Source organism: Odontesthes bonariensis, chromosome 16, assembly GCF_027942865.1.
Source record: "Odontesthes bonariensis isolate fOdoBon6 chromosome 16, fOdoBon6.hap1, whole genome shotgun sequence".
Classification (NCBI taxonomy): Eukaryota; Metazoa; Chordata; class Actinopteri; order Atheriniformes; family Atherinopsidae; genus Odontesthes; species Odontesthes bonariensis.
Window position 1 is genome coordinate 31,262,597 of NC_134521.1, and position 22,007 is coordinate 31,284,603.

The following is a 22,007-nucleotide window of genomic DNA, read 5'->3' on the forward strand; positions in this document are numbered from 1 at the left end:
ATTATTATTATTCTTTGCAAAAGGTGCTCGAAAACTCAGGAAATTTTGCGAGCGCCACGTGCCAGTCGACGACATGAAAGAATCTAAACTTTATATTTTTGGGAGTCGCACATGGACTCTGTAGCGCCCCCTTTGATGCTTAAAAATGGTCCCCTTAATAGGATTAGTTTCGCGTGGGAAAACGAAATTCGGTACACTCATTCATCATGCCCAGACGCACAAAAAAGTCTCATGCCGCCAATGTGCCACGTCCACAGGAAGGCGGCCATTTTGGATGGATAGTGAGTTTTCGTGCCATTTTTGACCGATTCCACACCTTGCATAAGATCGAACTTGTCCTACAGATTTAATGCTACAGACTTGAAACTTAGCCAGGTTACTCTTCAGACATGGAGGGAAAAATTCATGGGGAAACTTTTTCAAAACTTAAAGGGCGTGGCCGTGGCGACGCCTCAAAGTTATGACACGCCATGAAGAATTAAGTCGCTTATAACTTCCACACACATTATCCAATCTGTCCCAAACTCCATACGGTGATTGCTGGACCCAGCCTGAACGCGCACATATTATCATAACGACATCCACCTATAGCGCCACCTGCTGGGGGTTGGAAACATCTCTTTTTTTCCACATCTCGCATTTGATCGAACTCGTCCTACAGATTTAATGCTACAAACTTCAAACTTGGCCAGGTTACTCTTGAGACATGGGGGGAAAGAATCATGGAGAAACTTTTTCAAACCTCAAAGGGAGTGGCCGTGGCGACGCCTCAAAGTTATGACACGCCATGAAGAATTAAGTCGCTTATAACTTCCACACACATTATCCAATCTGTCCCAAACTTCATATGTTGATTGCTGGACCCAGCCTGAACGCGCACGTATAAAATAGTGACAATCACATATAGCGCCACCTGCTGGTAGTTGGAAACATCTTTTTTTTACCACACCTCGCATTTGATCAAACTCCTCCTACATATTTAATGCAAAAACGTTCAAACTTGGCCAGGTTATTCTTAATACATGGGGGGGAAAATTCATGGAGAAACTTTTTCAAAACTTAAAGGGCGTGGCCGTGACGACGCCTCAAATTTAGGACTCGCCATAAAAAATTAAGTCGCTTATAACTTCCACATACATTATCCAATCTGTCCCAAACTTCATATGGTGAATGCTGGACCCAGCCTGAACGCGCACATATAACATAGTGACATCAACCTACAGCGCCACCTGCTGGTGGTCGGAAACGTCTTTTTTTTCCCACACCTCGCATTTGATCGAACTTGTCCTACAGATTTGATGCTACAGACTTCAAACTTGGCCAGGTTACTCTTAAGACATGGGGGGAAAAATTCTTTGAGAAACTTTTCCAAACTCTGAACAATGTGGGCGTCGCCAGGCGGTGAATATCGTGTGATGGCGTTTGTGATTTGAAAGCCTTATCATCATCGCAAGGTTATGAAACTTGGCACACACGTCCACCCTGAAGACCTCGTACGTATGTAAAGGGTATCGTTTGTGGGTGGAGCAAAATGGCTCTGTGGCGCCCCCTAGGATACTTAAAAATGCTCCCTGTATTGTGGTTAGTTTCGCGTGGGACGACGAAATTCGGTACACTCATTCATCATGCCCAGACGCACAAAAAAGTCTCATGCCGCCATAGTGCCACGTCCACAGGAAGGCGGCCATTTTGGATGGATAGTGAGTTTTCGTACCATTTTTGACCGATTCCACGCCTTGCATAAGATCGAACTTGTCCTACAGATTTAATGCTACAAGCTTCAAACTTGGCCAGGTTACTCTTAAGACATGGGGGGAAAAATTCATGGGGAAACTTTTTCAAAACTTAAAGGGCGTGGTCGTGGCGACTTCTCAAAGTTCGATGACTCGCCATCACTCGCCACAAAAAATGACGTCGCTTATAACTCCCACATACATTATCCAATCTGTCCCAAACTTCATACGTTGATTGCTGGACCCAGCCTGAATGCGTACATATTATCATAGTGACATCCACCTATAGCGCCACTTGCTGGTGGTTGGAAACATAATTTCTTTTCCACACCTCGCATTCGATCGAACTCCTCCTACAGATTTAATTCTACAAGCTTCAAACGTAGCCAGGTTACTCTTAAGACATGGGGGGGAAAATTCATGAAGAAACCTTTCAAAACTCTGAACAGTGTGGGCGTGGCCAGGCGGTGAAAATATTATGATGGTGTGTGATTTGAAAGCCTTTTCATGATCGCAAGGTCATGAAACTTGGCACACACGTCCACCCTGTCGACCTCGTACGTATGTAAAGGGTATCGTGTGTGGGCGGAGCAAAATGGCTCAGTGGCGCCCCCTAGAAATTTTCAAACACCCCTCCGCATTGGGGTTATTATGTGTTTGTACATACGCAGAGGGTATCATGCGTGTGAGCAGACCTGCGGATCCAGCGTCCAGCGCATGCCCCAACGTACGCACATCCCAACGTACGCCATCTCGGTCCCGCTCACAGCTGCTTGCAGCTTTCTAGTTGAGATTGAAGTTGCCGCCAAAGAAAAAAAAAAAAAACTTAAACAATTTTTCTGTTCATCGCTGCCTGTGTGTGATTTCAACAGCAAAGAAAAATCCAAACTTCTAGAAAATTTACCTCTCCCTCTCTTCTTTCTTCTTTCTTAGGCCTTTATATTCCTTTCGGAACATAGGCCATTGATGAAGACTTTCCACCCTCGTCTGTCTTGTGCCATTTTCTCCAGCTGTTTCCACGACAGTCCCCTCTTCTTTACATCCATCTCTGTGCTCCTTCTCCAGTTGTTCTTGGGTCTCCCTCTGCTTCTTTTGCCTTGTGGGTTCCATGTTAATGCCTGTTTGGTTATAGCTGTGTTGTTTTTTCGCAGGGTATGTCCAATCCAGCTCCACTTCCTCCTCATGAGCTGTGCCTCTATTTTTTCCTGCTTGGTGCGTTCCCACAGGCTGGTGTTGCTGATGCAGTTGGGCCAGAAGATCCTGAGGATGCGTCTTAGGCAGTGGTTGGTGAAGGTCTGCAGCTTATTGGTGATTTGTTTGGTGGTCCTCCAGGTTTCTGATCCATATAGCAGCACTGTTTTGACGTTGGAGTTGAAGATTTTGAGCTTGGTGTTGAGTGAAATGTTTTTGGCTTTCCAGATCTTATTTAATATGTTGAATGCTGTTCTTGCCTTCCCTATTCTTGATTTCACATCTTCTTCTGTTCCACCATCCACTGCAATTACACTTCCTAGGTATGTGAATTTGTCTACCTCTTCTAATGGGCTGTCCCTGATGTTTATGGGACTTGTGCTTTTGTTGTTTACTCGCATTATTTTGGTTTTCCCTCCATTTATTTTGAGCCCCAGTCCTGCTGCGTTCTTTTCAAGCAGTTGGGTTTTCTCCTGCATCTGTTGGTGATTGTGTGAGAGTAGAGCAATGTCATCGGCGAAATCCAGGTCTTCTAGTTGTTCTGTCAGACTCCATTGGATGCCTGTCTTTTTATTGTGGGTTGTTTGTTTCATGATCCAGTCAATGCATAGGAGGAATAGGAAAGGAGAAAGTAAGCATCCCTGTTTCACTCCAGTGAGCACGGTGAATGTTTTCTGTGTTTGTCCCTGGTGGAGCACTTGGCACTGCATGTCCTGATATGAGCTCTTGATGATGTTTATGTATTTAGTGGGTATTCCATAGTGTGCCATTAAACTCCATAACAGCTTACGGTCTACACTGTCAAATGCCTTTTCAAAGTCGATAAAATTGACGTAGACAGAGGTGTTCCATTCTATCGATTGTTCTATGATGATCCTGAGGGTAGCAATTTGGTCACTGCATGATCTTCCATTTCTGAAACCCGCTTGGTGTTCTCTCAGCTCATCGTCAACACCTTTTCGCAGTCTTTCTAAGATGATGCGGTTTAACACTTTTCCTGGTGTTGATAGTAGCATGATCACCCTGTAGTTGTTGCAGTCTCTAAGGTCTCCTTTTTTGGGGATGATGGCTATGAGCCCATCTTTCCAGTCTGCCGGTATGTTTTCCTCCTCCTCCCATATTTTCCTGATGAGTGTGTGGAGCATGGTGGTTGCAGTTTCGACATCAGCCTGTAGGGCCTCTGCTGGAATTTCATCTGGCCCCGCTGCTTTGCCACGTCGTAGCATCTTGATAGCCATCCTTACTTCAGATCTTGTTGGGGGGGCACAGTTGATCTCGAGTATGTGTGCTGCTGGTGGAATCTCGATGACTTGGTCGGGCGGTGGTCTATTCAACAGCTCGCTGAAATGTTCTGTCCATCTTTGGTGTTGTTCCTCCTTAGTGGTAAGGAGTCGTCCCTCATTATCCCGGATTTGTATGTTGTTCTGTCTGAATTTCCCCGCTAGTTTCCTGGTGGTCATGTAGAGTTCCTTGAGGTTGTTTTGTGCTGCTGCTTCCTGTGCTACTCTTGCCAAAGCCTCAATGTAGTTTTTCTTGTCCAGTTTGGCGCTTTTCCTCACTTCCTTGTTTGCTTCTTCATAGTCTTTTTGGGCTGCTGCTTTCCTTGCTCGTGTTTTGCATTTGTTGAGTGTGTCCTTTTTGGCCCTCCTTTCTTCTATTCTCTTCAAGGTTTCTGTTGACAGCCAAGGTTTGTGGTTTGTAGTCCTTTTCCCAATAACTTCCAGACAAGTCTCCTTCCATATGCTTTTCACGCTGTTCCAGTACTCGTTCACTGATTGTTGTTCTTCTTGCAGGGCTCTCCCTCTCTATTAGGTTTCAATGTTTCAACATCAGTGTTTAACAAAGGTGGTTCAGAAATATCTATAAATAACCCCGAAATGTCTAAAAAGAGAAAAATTGATGTAGGAAGGCAGTTTTTTGAAAGAATGGAAAGTGAATACAGGTTTCTCCTTCACAGAGAAAAAATGGTAGCTATATCTCTTGTGTCATGAGGCCTTGTTGGCAGTGAAGGAGTACAATATATGTCAACATTTGGAGGCCAAACATCTCACCCAACTCATTCAGAGACTGCGGGGATGCAAACAAGTCATCATGCAGTTGTCTGTTATGATCACAGGGAAGTGCAAACTTCCCAAAATAAATCCCAAATGTAAATGTAAATGTAAATGTACTTTATTTATACAGCCCTTTACAGACAATCCTTACGGTGTACCAAAGTGCTTTACAGAAGGTAATAAATAAAGAGAAGAATAAGTAAAAACAAATAAAACAACAGTAAAAGCAATAAAATACAACAATATCGAATAAGATAAAATAAGATAAAAGTGTCATCATACTACTGGGTATTAAAAGCAATCCTAAAAAAGTAGGTTTTTAGCCTAGATTTGAAGAGGCCCAGGTCAGAAATAAGACGCAGCTCGACGGGGAGCTTATTCCAGAGCCTGGGGGCAGCGACGGAAAAGGCTCGGTCATCCTAGTGTTTGTATTTTACCTGGGCACTTCAAGCAAAAATTAACCTCAGAGCTCTACCAGGATTGCAGACTGTTGAAAGCTCAGATAAATATGATGGGGCGAGGCCGTTAAGAGCTTTAAAAACAAACAATAAAAGTTTAAAATCAATTCTATAAAGGACAGGAAGCCAATGGAGGGAGTTAAGAACAGAAGTGATGTGCACACATCTGTTAGTGTTGGTTAAAAGACGGGCAGCAGCGTTTTGCACAAGTTGAAAGCGACAGAGAAGAATGAATCAGGAAAATTTTGCACACTTTCCTGTTTTGTCAGACCATCTCAGCCTTAGTTCCCAGTGCTTTTTGCGCGCTTCTCCAACTTTACAACAAGGCACTCAGGTATTACCATCTTTACCAATTCTTTAATTGCTGATGTTGACATACGGCCGCAAGTCATCAACCTTTGTGCTAAGGTGGCATGGTACCAGGTGAATATAAGGTGTCATGTCTCTGAATAAGCCAAATAATGTGTGTGTGAATCTTGCACCTGCTTTCCCAGGCTAATTGTTTTGTCTCCCCATTCCTGGATCAGTTAAGGTCTCAGTTAAGGTCATGTCTTGTGTCCATCGTGGAAAAGTACATTTAAAGTGATACTCCGGAGTAGATTCAACCTGGGGTCATTTGAACCGTGATATCCAGCCAAGTAGCCCACCCGCAGTTTTTTCGATATTGGCTGAACATCAGCTGAGTTACTGAGTTATCCCGAATAGCTTCGTACAAGGGTTAAAGCTATGGTAGGTAATCCTAGAGAGCTAGCAAGAGAGCTAGCAAGATTCGAAAGTGTCCACTCCTCTAAGCTCCACCCCCCCCTCCCCATTCCGTCAGTGCTTCATCCAAAGCCGGTGGAACCGCATGCGCACATGGAGCAGGGAGCCGGCAGAGGGGGGCGTAGGCAGAAAGCAGAGGCATCTGATTGTTTTTTTGTAGGCGACCAATCCGAGATCAGCGTCCCGCTGATCTCGGATTGGTCAGCTTTTTCTCAGTCCTGCAGCTGCCACAGAGGTCTGATTATTTTCGTCCCTTTTTCTAAATACATCTTGTGTAGATTTCTCTCAGGATAGACGGACCATTTCACCCAGTATTACAAAATGTGTTTCTGAACAGGATTACCTACCATGCCTTTAATGGATCCTGGTCCGTATCTCCAAAATTACCACACTAAAATCACATGCCATGACACCAAACTTCTACAGTAGTACAAATATGGTCTGTACTCACAAAGCGATGCATTTGGAAGTTTGAAAATAGTCCAGGAGTTTATTATTATCAATACAAGCCTGATAGCTTCTCTGCAGCTAAAGCTGCGTCGACGTCACTTCAGGGAGCTGGGAGCTTCAAAGTAAGATGAGGGTTGATCTACTACTGTAGACAACAAAGTATATGCTATATTCTACATGTTTTTTTATGAATTTTTATGTTGTAGAGTTGTGAAATTATTTTATCAAAGTAGAAATTGAGCAGCCTTGCTTTGTTGTCTACAGTAGTACAGTCTCGAGAATCGAGAAAGAGCTATCAATCTGTCAATCCTTTCCGTGTCCGGGCCGGGTGAGGTTTCCCGTGTTTAGTGAAAACTCTGAGTTGATTAACCCTGAAATGAGGGAAACCCTGAGTTTTCCGTTTCACAAAGGGAGGTAACTCAACCCCGAGAAAGAGGGGTAACTCTAGCCTGTTTCACAAAGAGAGGTAACTTAACCTCTCGGTCAGTTACCGTAGTAACAGACTCTCTGAACCTAACCTGGTCGGGACCAGGTTTTACTCAAGAAACCTCGAGTTTCTCTCTGTCTCCGCCTTCTTTCAGCCACACACGACATTTGATTTCCTCATTCATTCAGTCAGCAGAGCGAGTTTTGGCGTAGCAGGTAGTGCTTCTAGTTCTAGAAGTTGATTTATAATATATAATATTTATAATATACAGTAAGAGGCGACTTTTTCCACGAACATGTCATGTCCGTTTATCAACGATCCCGTGGATGAAGGTGCAGCATTATTGCGCAGAGAATTGAATATTCGTCGGGAGATGGTTATCAGACCACGCATTGATGTTTTAGTATTTCCAGACAATTTTCTTTTTGAGCGGTACCGTTTCGCGTCACAGTCCATCGTTTATATACACAACATAATCCGTCCTTACATTGGCAACATTACCAACCGCAGTCATGCTCTCACATCTCAGCAGATATTGTGTGTTGCACTGCGTTTCTTTGCATTACTTACTGCACAGAGAATTAAATATTCATCAGGAGATGGTTATCAGACCACGCATAGATTTTTGCATTTACGGACAATTATCTTTTTGAGCGACACCATCAGGATTTTGTTGGGACAAAAGAAAAAAAAGACATAAAAGACAAATAAATATTTGTATGAATAGGCTTAAAAAAGATATATATAGGCCTATTATATTTTATAAAGACACTCGTGTCTTGGGGGTGGACTCCCTCCAGAGATTCCCTCAGCCACTGGGCTTCCAATATTCTGGTTTAGGGCCAGCTCCTCTGCCTCCGTTAGAGGTGGCGGTGCTGGGCACCACCCGTTTTACGAGCATCTGCCTTCTTTCTGTTGGCTGAGTAGAAGTCTGTGTTAGTTTAGATAGGCTTAATTATTTAACAGAACATGATATAGATGAAAATAAATTTATGTGTGTGAAAACAGCATTATGTTGGGGATAAAACAACTGCAGAGTCAAATAGCCACTTAATATTTACTTTACAGTGTAAAACATGATCAAAATGAGGTACCTCCATGCCGAGGTCTCACCTGTTTGAACATTGTTTTTATATTTCATCTTAAACTGCTGCCAAGTTCGCTTCTGCCCTGCAGGATTGCACCTAAATGAAATAAATGAATAGGCTACCATTCAAGCAGTTTTCCCCTGTAATATTATTGTGATTGCAAAGGCCTACATTTAAACTTACGCATTGACGCGAGCAGCAATGTTCTCCCACGCCGTCTCCCTCTCCTTTGCTGCTGCAGCGGTGTTGCACTTCTTTTTAAAAACGTGTTGAAACTCGCCTTATGAGCGCACTAAACTTTCTAATTCGATGTTTGTAAAGTAGCCTATGTAGCCCGCCTCTTCCCCGTTGCCATGGTGACTCGTCGAATCGGGGCTCCATTGATGCTGGCTTTTTGAAGTGGTGGTGCATGCGCTAAACTCAAGGTGAACCTACTCAGAGTTGATTAAACTCACTCAAATCAGCGTTTCTGGAACCGAAAACTCAGGGTTTTCTATCTCAGAGTAGATCAACTCGGAGATCAGGAATAGACTCAGAGTTGGTTGAACCTGCTTTGTGAAACGGACCCCAGGTCTTTATTACGAAGTCCACTCCCAGGTAGCCAATCCTCTACGGGCTCTTCAAGTGCTCGCCATTCGGAGCTTGGCACCTGCACACCGTAATTTGCATAAAGTTAAAAAAAGAAATTTAAAAAACACACAAGTCGTAACATTCCCCTTCCGAAAGAATTAAAGACCCCCCTACAATGTTTAACTCAAACCAAAATAACAACCAACTAAGTGGATCTCGATAGAGCGTCAGCCAGTACATTGTCAACTCCTTTTTTGTGGAAAATTTGCAGATTAAAGATTATGATCTGTGAGAACTTTAACTGGCTGTATACTTGATCCAATATAGACTTCAAAATTCTGCAGAGCAAGCAGCAAGGCAAGAGCTTCCATTTCTATTGTACTCTCCCAGCACAGGGATTGGATGGAGAGGTGCCAGAGGAATGCGTTTGTTGGGCTTACCTACCACTTGACAGGTGTTACATGAACGACAATATTTGACAATGTCAGACTTTAATCCAGGCCAAAAGAAGTCAGAATTTTTGAGATATGAAGATAAATATGTTTTAAAATGCAGGAGTTCATAGATTACAATATGAAAAATTCCTAAAACAAAAATCCTGTATGTTTTTTAACAAAATTTAATAACAAAATTCCATAGTGAACAAGAGGTTGACACTCATGACTTCATTGAGTGTTACTGGCAAGTCTACCCTGTAAAGATGAAATTAAACTATCTTAAATCTGCTATAGCAGAACATGTACAGATCAGGAGACCTTTCATCCAGTCAAAAGTGCCAAGTTGTAAATGCACCAATTCCTGCCAAATAAAGAGAAAAAAAACAAGAAAAAGATTTTTAAATTTTCAGTTTAGCCAGTTGAGTCTGCTCAAAAGTTGATAAGCATACAAACGTGGTTAAACCTGCTAAGCAGAAAAGATTTTGCTAAGAAAAAACTGTAGGTTAAGCCTGGCGGTGACAAAAGTCTTTTTGGAGTTTATGCCAGCAGGAATTCTTAATTAACCATGGAGAAGTCAATTAACTCAACATGCTTCAAACAAATGCTTAAAAGAACACAAGTTGATGATGCTTGCAATATTAGTGCATTCTTCTCAGCATCTACTGCAAACAATGACAAAATCGCAGTCAGTGAAGCCTCATGTGGACTGTATCATTAGACAGGCTCTGGTATAATAATACAAGCTGTATTATCAAGGTAAATGGTGCTTTGTTTCATGACTCTAATATTGTGAAGAAGATTCAATTCTTAAAAAAAAGTTCACATGATTACAGTGAATGTTTCAGAACCAAAGGATACTTTGAATGATCTATCTGCGCCTGATGGTGAGCCGATGTACTTCTCAGGTCCCAATGATACCTCAAACAAGGAAAACACATGTTTCTTGTGTGTGAGATTGTTCTCTTTTTGTTATGGAGTGCAGTGCAAGTTACTCGACTTTAATAAAGGCACACATCAAGCTCTGATAAAACATATAGAAAAGAAGGAACTGGAAATTTTGTGTGTCACAGCCTATGCAGGAGATAATGCCAATGTCAACTTTGGACAACACCACTCTGTTTACCAGTTATTGAGAATAATTGCATTCTGAACTGCCCAACTCGCACATCCCATAACACCTGCAAAATGCCTGTGATCAGTGGATATTGAGTCAACTTGTGAAACTCTACAGCCACTTCTCAGTATCTGCTCACCAGAGAGACGTACTGTACAGCTTTTTTTTTCCTTTGTTGCCACTGAGTGGCATGAAATTTTGCGTCAGGTTTGCACACAGCGTCTCTTCAACTAGCTGCCGATCGTCACCTGCAGAGGTGCCACCTCTTACATCATACATTGCTTTTTATTTCCTCTATTTTGCCCTCAAAATAGCAGACAGTAAACATGGACCAACTCTATGAGGAGTTTTGTACTAGCATGGAGGAAACACAGAAAGTCAGAAAAGGACAGACAAAATCCATCTCTGAAAAGTCAGCTTGATCAACCTTTTCAGGATCATCTCATTTGTCTTTAGCATTCCAGGCTCAAAGGTCTTGGTAGAGAGAAATTTCTCTCTGATGACTGTTTATTGGTCAAAGTCAAGAAGTGGGTGCATCATAGAGCTGATCAAAAATGAACAGCAAATATCTATGAATTGTGACTGGTCACGTGAGGTTTTCTTTTTGACAAAAGAACGCTTGAATCTAACAAGACAAGCAAAAAAAAATCCTTTGGAAAAAAAAGCAGATTTGGTCAGTTTTGCCCCTATATTCCCTTTTTTCTATTATGTGTGTGCGGGTGTATCTGTGTTTTGGAAATCTAAATTGTGATTTCTATCATCACTCACAGTCGAGGTTGTACACCGAGGTTTTCTTGATATGATCGTTTGAGCAGACCTGTAGACTAAATTCAACATCAATTTTGTTTCTCACCTTTCATCATAATAAGAACATCAATATATGCTGCATATTCACATAACAGCCTGCCCACACCACTATGGCACAATGCTACTGGAGCAACCTTTATAAAAGGAAAGGCGATCATTTCATCCCACAACAACAGGTGGCTGCAGAAAAGCCCAATTGTTTTCATAAAGTCATATGAACTAGGATTGATGTGAATAAATATGAGGACAGGGGGGCGAGTGTAAGGAGCCTGTGACTACTTCTGCTATTTGTGTGCTTTTTTCCTTACTATTTTTACTTAAAAATAACTTATTCCCAAGTTATTCACAAATATAACTAATGTGGCTAACTGAGGCTTTGTCGGTGAAGCAGGGATGATGTTGATAAGGTTTTAAATTATGTTTCAATTTATAATGAATAACATAAAGCAGATGAGCACCCTGCTGTTGTAATGTGCATTTTCAGTTGGTCATGATACAGAGCACAAAAGTAAATGTCTGGATTTTATAAAGATATTTCATTAGTTTTGTTACAAGAATCAACTACAGCTTCGATCTCCCTTTAATTTACAGTCTATACAGAGCAGACGGCAAAATAATTATGACCGAATTCTTGTAATTAATTTAAAGGCAGGCAGGCAGGCAACCAAAGTTCTGTAGCATGGTATCTTAGCTAAGGCAATATCTGGCCCGATGATGTGAGCGACAAAGGTTGGTATACATCAAACTGTGCTTATGAAAGGCAACATTGTTTTCTACAGTTTATATTAATGTACTTCAACTCTACCTGCGAACAAAACACTCTATTTTGGATTATGACTAACAAATTCAATGTTTTTCATTTTTTTTATTACAAATGTTCAGTCTGCCAAATGAACAAACCCAGTCTGCAGAACGTGGAGATTAAAATTATGAGAATTTAAAACTTTAATTCTAACTTTTCAATAAAATATTGAATGCACAACATAACTGTATTTGCTTTTGAATAAGTTAACATGCATCTAATAGAGTAGGACCGGTAGCTCTGCTCAGAGATTGTGATACCCATGCACTTCCTCAGTCAGAAACTCTGTTGAATGTTAAACAGTATGTAGTCACTCACAAATCTACTGCTAAGACTTTAAATAACAGTTTAAAGTCTAGACATGTGTGGAGTTGTCTTCTGTCTGTATTGCAACACATAATTTGAAACTGTAATAAATATTTTTGCCAAGGATTAGAGCACTTAGAGCACAGCTCTAGGAACTTTTTATATCATATTATATTAGAGTTCAGCAATTAAAGTGGAGCAAATCATATAGAATGAACTGACTCGATTCAGCAATTAACAAGAATAAATTGCATGTGCTCAGAAAAGGGTCAGGAGGCGGACTAGTGTATAGCATGAGTAACCTGTGTGCGTGTGTATTTCTGTTTGTGCGTGTATGTTTCCATTTGGATGGGGGGCATGACCAAGGAAATGTGAACGCCTCTAATACAGTTTTCCACTTATTGCCATTCACCTTGGAATGAGACAAGACACAATCCAACTGTTTAAATAAGCTTGAAGAAGAAACAGTGACCATGGCAGCTGATAACTAATTCAAGTTGTGGTATTAATTATGAAAATAAAAATAAAAATTAGAAAATATGCTTTCTGACTGGGATAAAAGAAAAATAACAATAAATAAATAAATGGTTTAGCTCAGGAAATGTGAATATGGAAATAAAAAAAAATCTGTTTCTTGAGCCATCGCCTACAGTAGATGCTGTCAGGGTGGGTTGGAGGGAGGACACGGATGCGGACTTTTTTCAAAAGAAAAACTTAGTTTATTTAACAAAAACAAAGAACAAACAAAAAGCGTGGCAGAACCGGATTAAAAAAAACTTGACTGTTGGAAAAAGCAAACAAAAACTCTTGGCATAGCAATACATAAATACTTATCTTGGGAAGGGACGAGGAACATGGAACAAACAGGTTTCTTGGCATGGAGAGCAAACAAAGATCCGGCAAACTGAGAGGGAAGACTGGAGACTAAATAGGGAGTGAGAGTGATTGGAGAGTGAGTGCAGCTGAGGGAAAAAACACAGGTTAAGTGAGTGAACTAATAAACAGAGTGCAGGGAAACTGAGGCATGGCTAAAAAAAATAAAAAAATAAACATGGACTGAAAATCAAAACCTGGACCTAAACTGAATACAAAAACGCAACTAAAACATGAAACTAAAAACGTGAGTCCCATGGCGTGACAGAGACACCCCCCCCCCAAGGGGTGGATCCCAGACAACCCTAAAAAGTCTGAGGGTGGGAGGGAGGGGCTCCAAGCCGGTCAGGCGAGGGACCAGAGACCCGACGGCGTGGCTGAACAGGCATGCGGCTAAAGTACTGGCTTCGGGCGGCAGGAGACGGTGGTCTGGCGGACGCCCAGAACTCCGACAGTGTAGCAGGAAGAGGCGGTGGTCTGGTGGGTGTCCAGACCTCCGACAGCGTAGCAGGGGGAGGCGGTGGTCTGGCTGGCGACCAGACCTCCGATGACGTGGCAGGAGGCGGTGGTCTGGTTGGCACCCAGACATCCGTCGACGTGGCGGCAGGAGGCGATGGTCTGGTTGGCACCCAGATATCCGTCGACGTGGCAGGAGGAGGAGCCGGGGACCGTCCGATGGTCGGCCGGAGGTCCAGCGGGGGGGAGCCCCCCCTTTAAGGGATGGATCCCAGACATCCCCAATGTCCGGGGGTGGGAGGGAGGGGCTCGAAGAGGTGAGTCCATGGGCCGGGGCCCCCATGGGCTCTGAGGCTTTGTCGGGCCCTGTGGGTTCATGGTCGGGTTCATGGTTGGGTTCATGGTCAGGCCCTGTGGCCTCTTGGTCGGGTTCTGGGACAGGCTCGTGGACAGGTTCTGGATCAGGTACCGGGTCGGGTTCGTGGTCAGGTTCGATGTCAGGCTCTTGGTCAGGCTCGTGGTCAGGCCCTGTGGCCTCGTGGTCAGGATCTTGGTCAGGCCCTGTGGCCTCGTGGTCAGGCCCTGTGGCCTCGTGGTCAGGCTCTGGGGCCAGCTCGGACAATGCTGGGGCCGCTGGACACTGTGGCTGGGTCGCTGGAATTAAAAACTGGAGAGGTGAGGGAGGATGTGAATTGTGCAGCTACTTGTTCTGGCTCCAAGCCAAAAACGTCCAGTGAAGCAGCGCGGTGCACAGTCCTGGCATGATTCCAAGCGCCCTCCAGGTTATCGTGCCATCCCCCGAGCCCCCGCCTCACCGACAGGAACACCAGGAGTTTTCCAGCCACCCAAAGTCTCTCAGATGCGGAGCCCCGCTCAATACTACGAAACAACTCTTCGTATAAGTCCCAAAACTGGTTGGAATCCGCCGCGTCCATTTTTTGGCCGGATCTTTCTGTCAGGGTGGGTTGGATGGAGGACACGGATGCGGACTTTTTTCAAAAGAAAAACTTAGTTTATTTAACAAAAACAAAGAACAAACAAAAAGCGTGGCAGAACCGGATTAAAAAAAACTTGACTGTTGGAAAAAGCAAACAAAAACTCTTGGCATAGCAATACATAAATACTTATCTTGGGAAGGGACGAGGAACATGGAACAAACAGGTTTCTTGGCATGGAGAGCAAACAAAGATCCGGCAAACTGAGAGGGAAGACTGGAGACTAAATAGGGAGTGAGAGTGATTGGAGAGTGAGTGCAGCTGAGGGAAAAAACACAGGTTAAGTGAGTGAACTAATAAACAGAGTGCAGGGAAACTGAGGCATGGCTAAAAAAAATAAAAAAATAAACATGGACTGAAAATCAAAACCTGGACCTAAACTGAATACAAAAACGCAACTAAAACATGAAACTAAAAACGTGAGTCCCATGGCGTGACAGAGACACCCCCCCCCCAAGGGGTGGATCCCAGACAACCCTAAAAAGTCTGAGGGTGGGAGGGAGGGGCTCCAAGCCGGTCAGGCGAGGGACCAGAGACCCGACGGCGTGGCTGAACAGGCATGCGGCTAAAGTACTGGCTTCGGGCGGCAGGAGACGGTGGTCTGGCGGACGCCCAGAACTCCGACAGTGTAGCAGGAAGAGGCGGTGGTCTGGTGGGTGTCCAGACCTCCGACAGCGTAGCAGGGGGAGGCGGTGGTCTGGCTGGCGACCAGACCTCCGATGACGTGGCAGGAGGCGGTGGTCTGGTTGGCACCCAGACATCCGTCGACGTGGCGGCAGGAGGCGATGGTCTGGTTGGCACCCAGATATCCGTCGACGTGGCAGGAGGAGGAGCCGGGGACCGTCCGATGGTCGGCCGGAGGTCCAGCGGGGGGGAGCCCCCCCTTTAAGGGATGGATCCCAGACATCCCCAATGTCCGGGGGTGGGAGGGAGGGGCTCGAAGAGGTGAGTCCATGGGCCGGGGCCCCCATGGGCTCTGAGGCTTTGTCGGGCCCTGTGGGTTCATGGTCGGGTTCATGGTTGGGTTCATGGTCAGGCCCTGTGGCCTCTTGGTCGGGTTCTGGGACAGGCTCGTGGACAGGTTCTGGATCAGGTACCGGGTCGGGTTCGTGGTCAGGTTCGATGTCAGGCTCTTGGTCAGGCTCGTGGTCAGGCCCTGTGGCCTCGTGGTCAGGATCTTGGTCAGGCCCTGTGGCCTCGTGGTCAGGCCCTGTGGCCTCGTGGTCAGGCTCTGGGGCCAGCTCGGACAATGCTGGGGCCGCTGGGTCGCTGGACACTGTGGCTGGGTCGCTGGAATTAAAAACTGGAGAGGTGAGGGAGGATGTGAATTGTGCAGCTACTTGTTCTGGCTCCAAGCCAAAAACGTCCAGTGAAGCAGCGCGGTGCACAGTCCTGGCATGATTCCAAGCGCCCTCCAGGTTATCGTGCCACCCCCCGAGCCCCCGCCTCACCGACAGGAACACCAGGAGTTTTCCAGCCACCCAAAGTCTCTCAGATGCGGAGCCCCGCTCAATACTACGAAACAACTCTTCGTATAAGTCCCAAAACTGGTTGGAATCCGCCGCGTCCATTTTTTGGCCGGATCTTTCTGTCAGGGTGGGTTGGATGGAGGACACGGATGCGGACTTTTTTCAAAAGAAAAACTTAGTTTATTTAACAAAAACAAAGAACAAACAAAAAGCGTGGCAGAACCGGATTAAAAAAAACTTGACTGTTGGAAAAAGCAAACAAAAACTCTTGGCATAGCAATACATAAATACTTATCTTGGGAAGGGACGAGGAACATGGAACAAACAGGTTTCTTGGCATGGAGAGCAAACAAAGATCCGGCAAACTGAGAGGGAAGACTGGAGACTAAATAGGGAGTGAGAGTGATTGGAGAGTGAGTGCAGCTGAGGGAAAAAACACAGGTTAAGTGAGTGAACTAATAAACAGAGTGCAGGGAAACTGAGGCATGGCTAAAAAAAATAAAAAAATAAACATGGACTGAAAATCAAAACCTGGACCTAAACTGAATACAAAAACGCAACTAAAACATGAAACTAAAAACGTGAGTCCCATGGCGTGACAGAGACACCCCCCCCCCAAGGGGTGGATTCCAGACAGCCCTAAAAAGTCTGAGGGTGGGAGGGAGGGGCTCCAAGCCGGTCAGGCGAGGGACCAGAGACCCGACGGCGTGGCTGAACAGGCATGCGGCTAAAGTACTGGCTTCGGGCGGCAGGAGACGGTGGTCTGGCGGACGCCCAGAACTCCGACAGTGTAGCAGGAAGAGGCGGTGGTCTGGTGGGTGTCCAGACCTCCGACAGCGTAGCAGGGGGAGGCGGTGGTCTGGCTGGCGACCAGACCTCCGATGACGTGGCAGGAGGCGGTGGTCTGGTTGGCACCCAGACATCCGTCGACGTGGCGGCAGGAGGCGATGGTCTGGTTGGCACCCAGATATCCGTCGACGTGGCAGGAGGAGGAGCCGGGGACCGTCCGATGGTCGGCCGGAGGTCCAGCGGGGGGGAGCCCCCCCTTTAAGGGATGGATCCCAGACATCCCCAATGTCCGGGGGTGGGAGGGAGGGGCTCGAAGAGGTGAGTCCATGGGCCGGGGCCCCCATGGGCTCTGAGGCTTTGTCGGGCCCTGTGGGTTCATGGTCGGGTTCATGGTTGGGTTCATGGTCAGGCCCTGTGGCCTCTTGGTCGGGTTCTGGGACAGGCTCGTGGACAGGTTCTGGATCAGGTACCGGGTCGGGTTCGTGGTCAGGTTCGATGTCAGGCTCTTGGTCAGGCTCGTGGTCAGGCCCTGTGGCCTCGTGGTCAGGATCTTGGTCAGGCCCTGTGGCCTCGTGGTCAGGCCCTGTGGCCTCGTGGTCAGGCTCTGGGGCCAGCTCGGACAATGCTGGGGCCGCTGGGTCGCTGGACACTGTGGCTGGGTCGCTGGAATTAAAAACTGGAGAGGTGAGGGAGGATGTGAATTGTGCAGCTACTTGTTCTGGCTCCAAGCCAAAAACGTCCAGTGAAGCAGCGCGGTGCACAGTCCTGGCATGATTCCAAGCGCCCTCCAGGTTATCGTGCCACCCCCCGAGCCCCCGCCTCACCGACAGGAACACCAGGAGTTTTCCAGCCACCCAAAGTCTCTCAGATGCGGAGCCCCGCTCAATACTACGAAACAACTCTTCGTATAAGTCCCAAAACTGGTTGGAATCCGCCGCGTCCATTTTTTGGCCGGATCTTTCTGTCAGGGTGGGTTGGATGGAGGACACGGATGCGGACTTTTTTCAAAAGAAAAACTTAGTTTATTTAACAAAAACAAAGAACAAACAAAAAGCGTGGCAGAACCGGATTAAAAAAAACTTGACTGTTGGAAAAAGCAAACAAAAACTCTTGGCATAGCAATACATAAATACTTATCTTGGGAAGGGACGAGGAACATGGAACAAACAGGTTTCTTGGCATGGAGAGCAAACAAAGATCCGGCAAACTGAGAGGGAAGACTGGAGACTAAATAGGGAGTGAGAGTGATTGGAGAGTGAGTGCAGCTGAGGGAAAAAACACAGGTTAAGTGAGTGAACTAATAAACAGAGTGCAGGGAAACTGAGGCATGGCTAAAAAAAATAAAAAAATAAACATGGACTGAAAATCAAAACCTGGACCTAAACTGAATACAAAAACGCAACTAAAACATGAAACTAAAAACGTGAGTCCCATGGCGTGACAGAGACACCCCCCCCCCAAGGGGTGGATCCCAGACAACCCTAAAAAGTCTGAGGGTGGGAGGGAGGGGCTCCAAGCCGGTCAGGCGAGGGACCAGAGACCCGACGGCGTGGCTGAACAGGCATGCGGCTAAAGTACTGGCTTCGGGCGGCAGGAGACGGTGGTCTGGCGGACGCCCAGAACTCCGACAGTGTAGCAGGAAGAGGCGGTGGTCTGGTGGGTGTCCAGACCTCCGACAGCGTAGCAGGGGGAGGCGGTGGTCTGGCTGGCGACCAGACCTCCGATGACGTGGCAGGAGGCGGTGGTCTGGTTGGCACCCAGACATCCGTCGACGTGGCGGCAGGAGGCGATGGTCTGGTTGGCACCCAGATATCCGTCGACGTGGCAGGAGGAGGAGCCGGGGACCGTCCGATGGTCGGCCGGAGGTCCAGCGGGGGGGAGCCCCCCCTTTAAGGGATGGATCCCAGACATCCCCAATGTCCGGGGGTGGGAGGGAGGGGCTCGAAGAGGTGAGTCCATGGGCCGGGGCCCCCATGGGCTCTGAGGCTTTGTCGGGCCCTGTGGGTTCATGGTCGGGTTCATGGTTGGGTTCATGGTCAGGCCCTGTGGCCTCTTGGTCGGGTTCTGGGACAGGCTCGTGGACAGGTTCTGGATCAGGTACCGGGTCGGGTTCGTGGTCAGGTTCGATGTCAGGCTCTTGGTCAGGCTCGTGGTCAGGCCCTGTGGCCTCGTGGTCAGGATCTTGGTCAGGCCCTGTGGCCTCGTGGTCAGGCCCTGTGGCCTCGTGGTCAGGCTCTGGGGCCAGCTCGGACAATGCTGGGGCCGCTGGGTCGCTGGACACTGTGGCTGGGTCGCTGGAATTAAAAACTGGAGAGGTGAGGGAGGATGTGAATTGTGCAGCTACTTGTTCTGGCTCCAAGCCAAAAACGTCCAGTGAAGCAGCGCGGTGCACAGTCCTGGCATGATTCCAAGCGCCCTCCAGGTTATCGTGCCACCCCCCGAGCCCCCGCCTCACCGACAGGAACACCAGGAGTTTTCCAGCCACCCAAAGTCTCTCAGATGCGGAGCCCCGCTCAATACTACGAAACAACTCTTCGTATAAGTCCCAAAACTGGTTGGAATCCGCCGCGTCCATTTTTTGGCCGGATCTTTCTGTCAGGGTGGGTTGGATGGAGGACACGGATGCGGACTTTTTTCAAAAGAAAAACTTAGTTTATTTAACAAAAACAAAGAACAAACAAAAAGCGTGGCAGAACCGGATTAAAAAAAACTTGACTGTTGGAAAAAGCAAACAAAAACTCTTGGCATAGCAATACATAAATACTTATCTTGGGAAGGGACGAGGAACATGGAACAAACAGGTTTCTTGGCATGGAGAGCAAACAAAGATCCGGCAAACTGAGAGGGAAGACTGGAGACTAAATAGGGAGTGAGAGTGATTGGAGAGTGAGTGCAGCTGAGGGAAAAAACACAGGTTAAGTGAGTGAACTAATAAACAGAGTGCAGGGAAACTGAGGCATGGCTAAAAAAAATAAAAAAATAAACATGGACTGAAAATCAAAACCTGGACCTAAACTGAATACAAAAACGCAACTAAAACATGAAACTAAAAACGTGAGTCCCATGGCGTGACAGAGACACCCCCCCCCCAAGGGGTGGATTCCAGACAGCCCTAAAAAGTCTGAGGGTGGGAGGGAGGGGCTCCAAGCCGGTCAGGCGAGGGACCAGAGACCCGACGGCGTGGCTGAACAGGCATGCGGCTAAAGTACTGGCTTCGGGCGGCAGGAGACGGTGGTCTGGCGGACGCCCAGAACTCCGACAGTGTAGCAGGAAGAGGCGGTGGTCTGGTGGGTGTCCAGACCTCCGACAGCGTAGCAGGGGGAGGCGGTGGTCTGGCTGGCGACCAGACCTCCGATGACGTGGCAGGAGGCGGTGGTCTGGTTGGCACCCAGACATCCGTCGACGTGGCGGCAGGAGGCGATGGTCTGGTTGGCACCCAGATATCCGTCGACGTGGCAGGAGGAGGAGCCGGGGACCGTCCGATGGTCGGCCGGAGGTCCAGCGGGGGGGAGCCCCCCCTTTAAGGGATGGATCCCAGACATCCCCAATGTCCGGGGGTGGGAGGGAGGGGCTCGAAGAGGTGAGTCCATGGGCCGGGGCCCCCATGGGCTCTGAGGCTTTGTCGGGCCCTGTGGGTTCATGGTCGGGTTCATGGTTGGGTTCATGGTCAGGCCCTGTGGCCTCTTGGTCGGGTTCTGGGACAGGCTCGTGGACAGGTTCTGGATCAGGTACCGGGTCGGGTTCGTGGTCAGGTTCGATGTCAGGCTCTTGGTCAGGCTCGTGGTCAGGCCCTGTGGCCTCGTGGTCAGGATCTTGGTCAGGCCCTGTGGCCTCGTGGTCAGGCCCTGTGGCCTCGTGGTCAGGCTCTGGGGCCAGCTCGGACAATGCTGGGGCCGCTGGGTCGCTGGACACTGTGGCTGGGTCGCTGGAATTAAAAACTGGAGAGGTGAGGGAGGATGTGAATTGTGCAGCTACTTGTTCTGGCTCCAAGCCAAAAACGTCCAGTGAAGCAGCGCGGTGCACAGTCCTGGCATGATTCCAAGCGCCCTCCAGGTTATCGTGCCACCCCCCGAGCCTCACCGACAGGAACACCAGGAGTTTTCCAGCCACCCAAAGTCTCTCAGATGCGGAGCCCCGCTCAATACTACGAAACAACTCTTCGTATAAGTCCCAAAACTGGTTGGAATCCGCCGCGTCCATTTTTTGGCCGGATCTTTCTGTCAGGGTGGGTTGGATGGAGGACACGGATGCGGACTTTTTTCAAAAGAAAAACTTAGTTTATTTAACAAAAACAAAGAACAGACAAAAAGCGCGGCAGAGCCGGATTCAAAAAACTTGACTGTTGGAAAAAGCAAACAAAAACTCTTGGCATAGCAATAAATACAATTTCCTTGCTAAGGAAACCAACAGATTGCACCGAAACTTGTCTTCAGTCCAATCTTCCTTCCTGAGTGTGCCTGAGGCGACTGTGGAAAGGAATGACTCCCTTTTAACAGGAAGAAACCTCTGGCAGAACCAGACTCAGGAAGGGTTGCCATCCGCCTCGACCAGCTGGGGTTTGAGAAGACAGAAAAGAGGGTGAAAAAAACACTGTAACACCATTCAAAGCATACCTGTTGGAACAGGGAAGCACGAGTTAATAACCACAATAATGTCACATGTACATAATATTATTTGAGAAATTAAACGGGGGAAAAAGAGAGTAAAGTGAGGAAAGGTGTGACAGATGAGACCCCCCAGCAGTCTTGGCCAATAGCAGCTTAACTATGGGATGTTTAGGGATCACCTGAGCCATCCCTAACTATAAGCTTTATCAAAAAAGAAAGTTTTAAGCCTAGTCTTAAAAGTGGAAAGGGTGTCTGCTTCCCGGACATTTACTGGCAGCTTATTCCACAAGAGATTCCTGATAACTGAAGGCTCTGCCTCCCATTCTGCAGTTTGGGAGTGAAGTGCTCTGTTAGGAAAATATCTTATAATGAGATCTTTGAGATATGATGGAGCTCAGTCATTAAGAGCTGTATATGTGAGGAGAAGAATCTTAAATTCTATTCTGAATTTAACAGGGAGCCAATGAAGATAAGCTAAAACTGGAGAAATATGATCTCTCCTGTTAGTTCTCATCGGAACTCTGGCTGCAGCATTTTGGACCAGCTGAAGGCTATTCAGAGAATATGTGGGACAGCCAAATAATAAAGAATTACAGTAGTCCAATCTTGAAGTATCAAA

At 46.9% G+C, this 22,007-nt stretch overlaps 1 protein-coding gene across 1 annotated transcript; it reads right to left on the minus strand.

The window, feature by feature from the left end:
• Positions 1 to 2,662: 2,662 nt before the first annotated feature.
• LOC142401376 (uncharacterized) lies at positions 2,663 to 19,356 on the minus strand. The gene is made up of 6 exons (XM_075486775.1): positions 19,126 to 19,356; positions 18,360 to 18,668; positions 16,729 to 17,037; positions 15,098 to 15,406; positions 13,475 to 13,783; positions 2,663 to 4,729 (listed from the first exon to the last, which is right to left on the minus strand). Exons 1-6 carry the CDS (start codon positions 19,354 to 19,356, stop codon positions 2,663 to 2,665), a joined length of 3,534 nt encoding a protein of 1,177 aa, XP_075342890.1.
• Positions 19,357 to 22,007: the final 2,651 nt, after the last annotated feature.

Coding starts and splice junctions, on each gene's coding strand:
- LOC142401376 (XM_075486775.1), bottom strand. CDS start 19,356: ATGGACGCGGCGGATTCCAACCAGTTTTGGGACTTATACGAAGAGTTG. Junction 17,038..18,359: donor TCTCCTGCCGCCCGAAGCCA/GTACTTTAGCCG, acceptor CATCCCTTAAAG/GGGGGGCTCCCCCCCGCTGG. Junction 4,730..13,474: donor TCTCCTGCCGCCCGAAGCCA/GTACTTTAGCCG, acceptor GAAACCTAATAG/AGAGGGAGAGCCCTGCAAGA.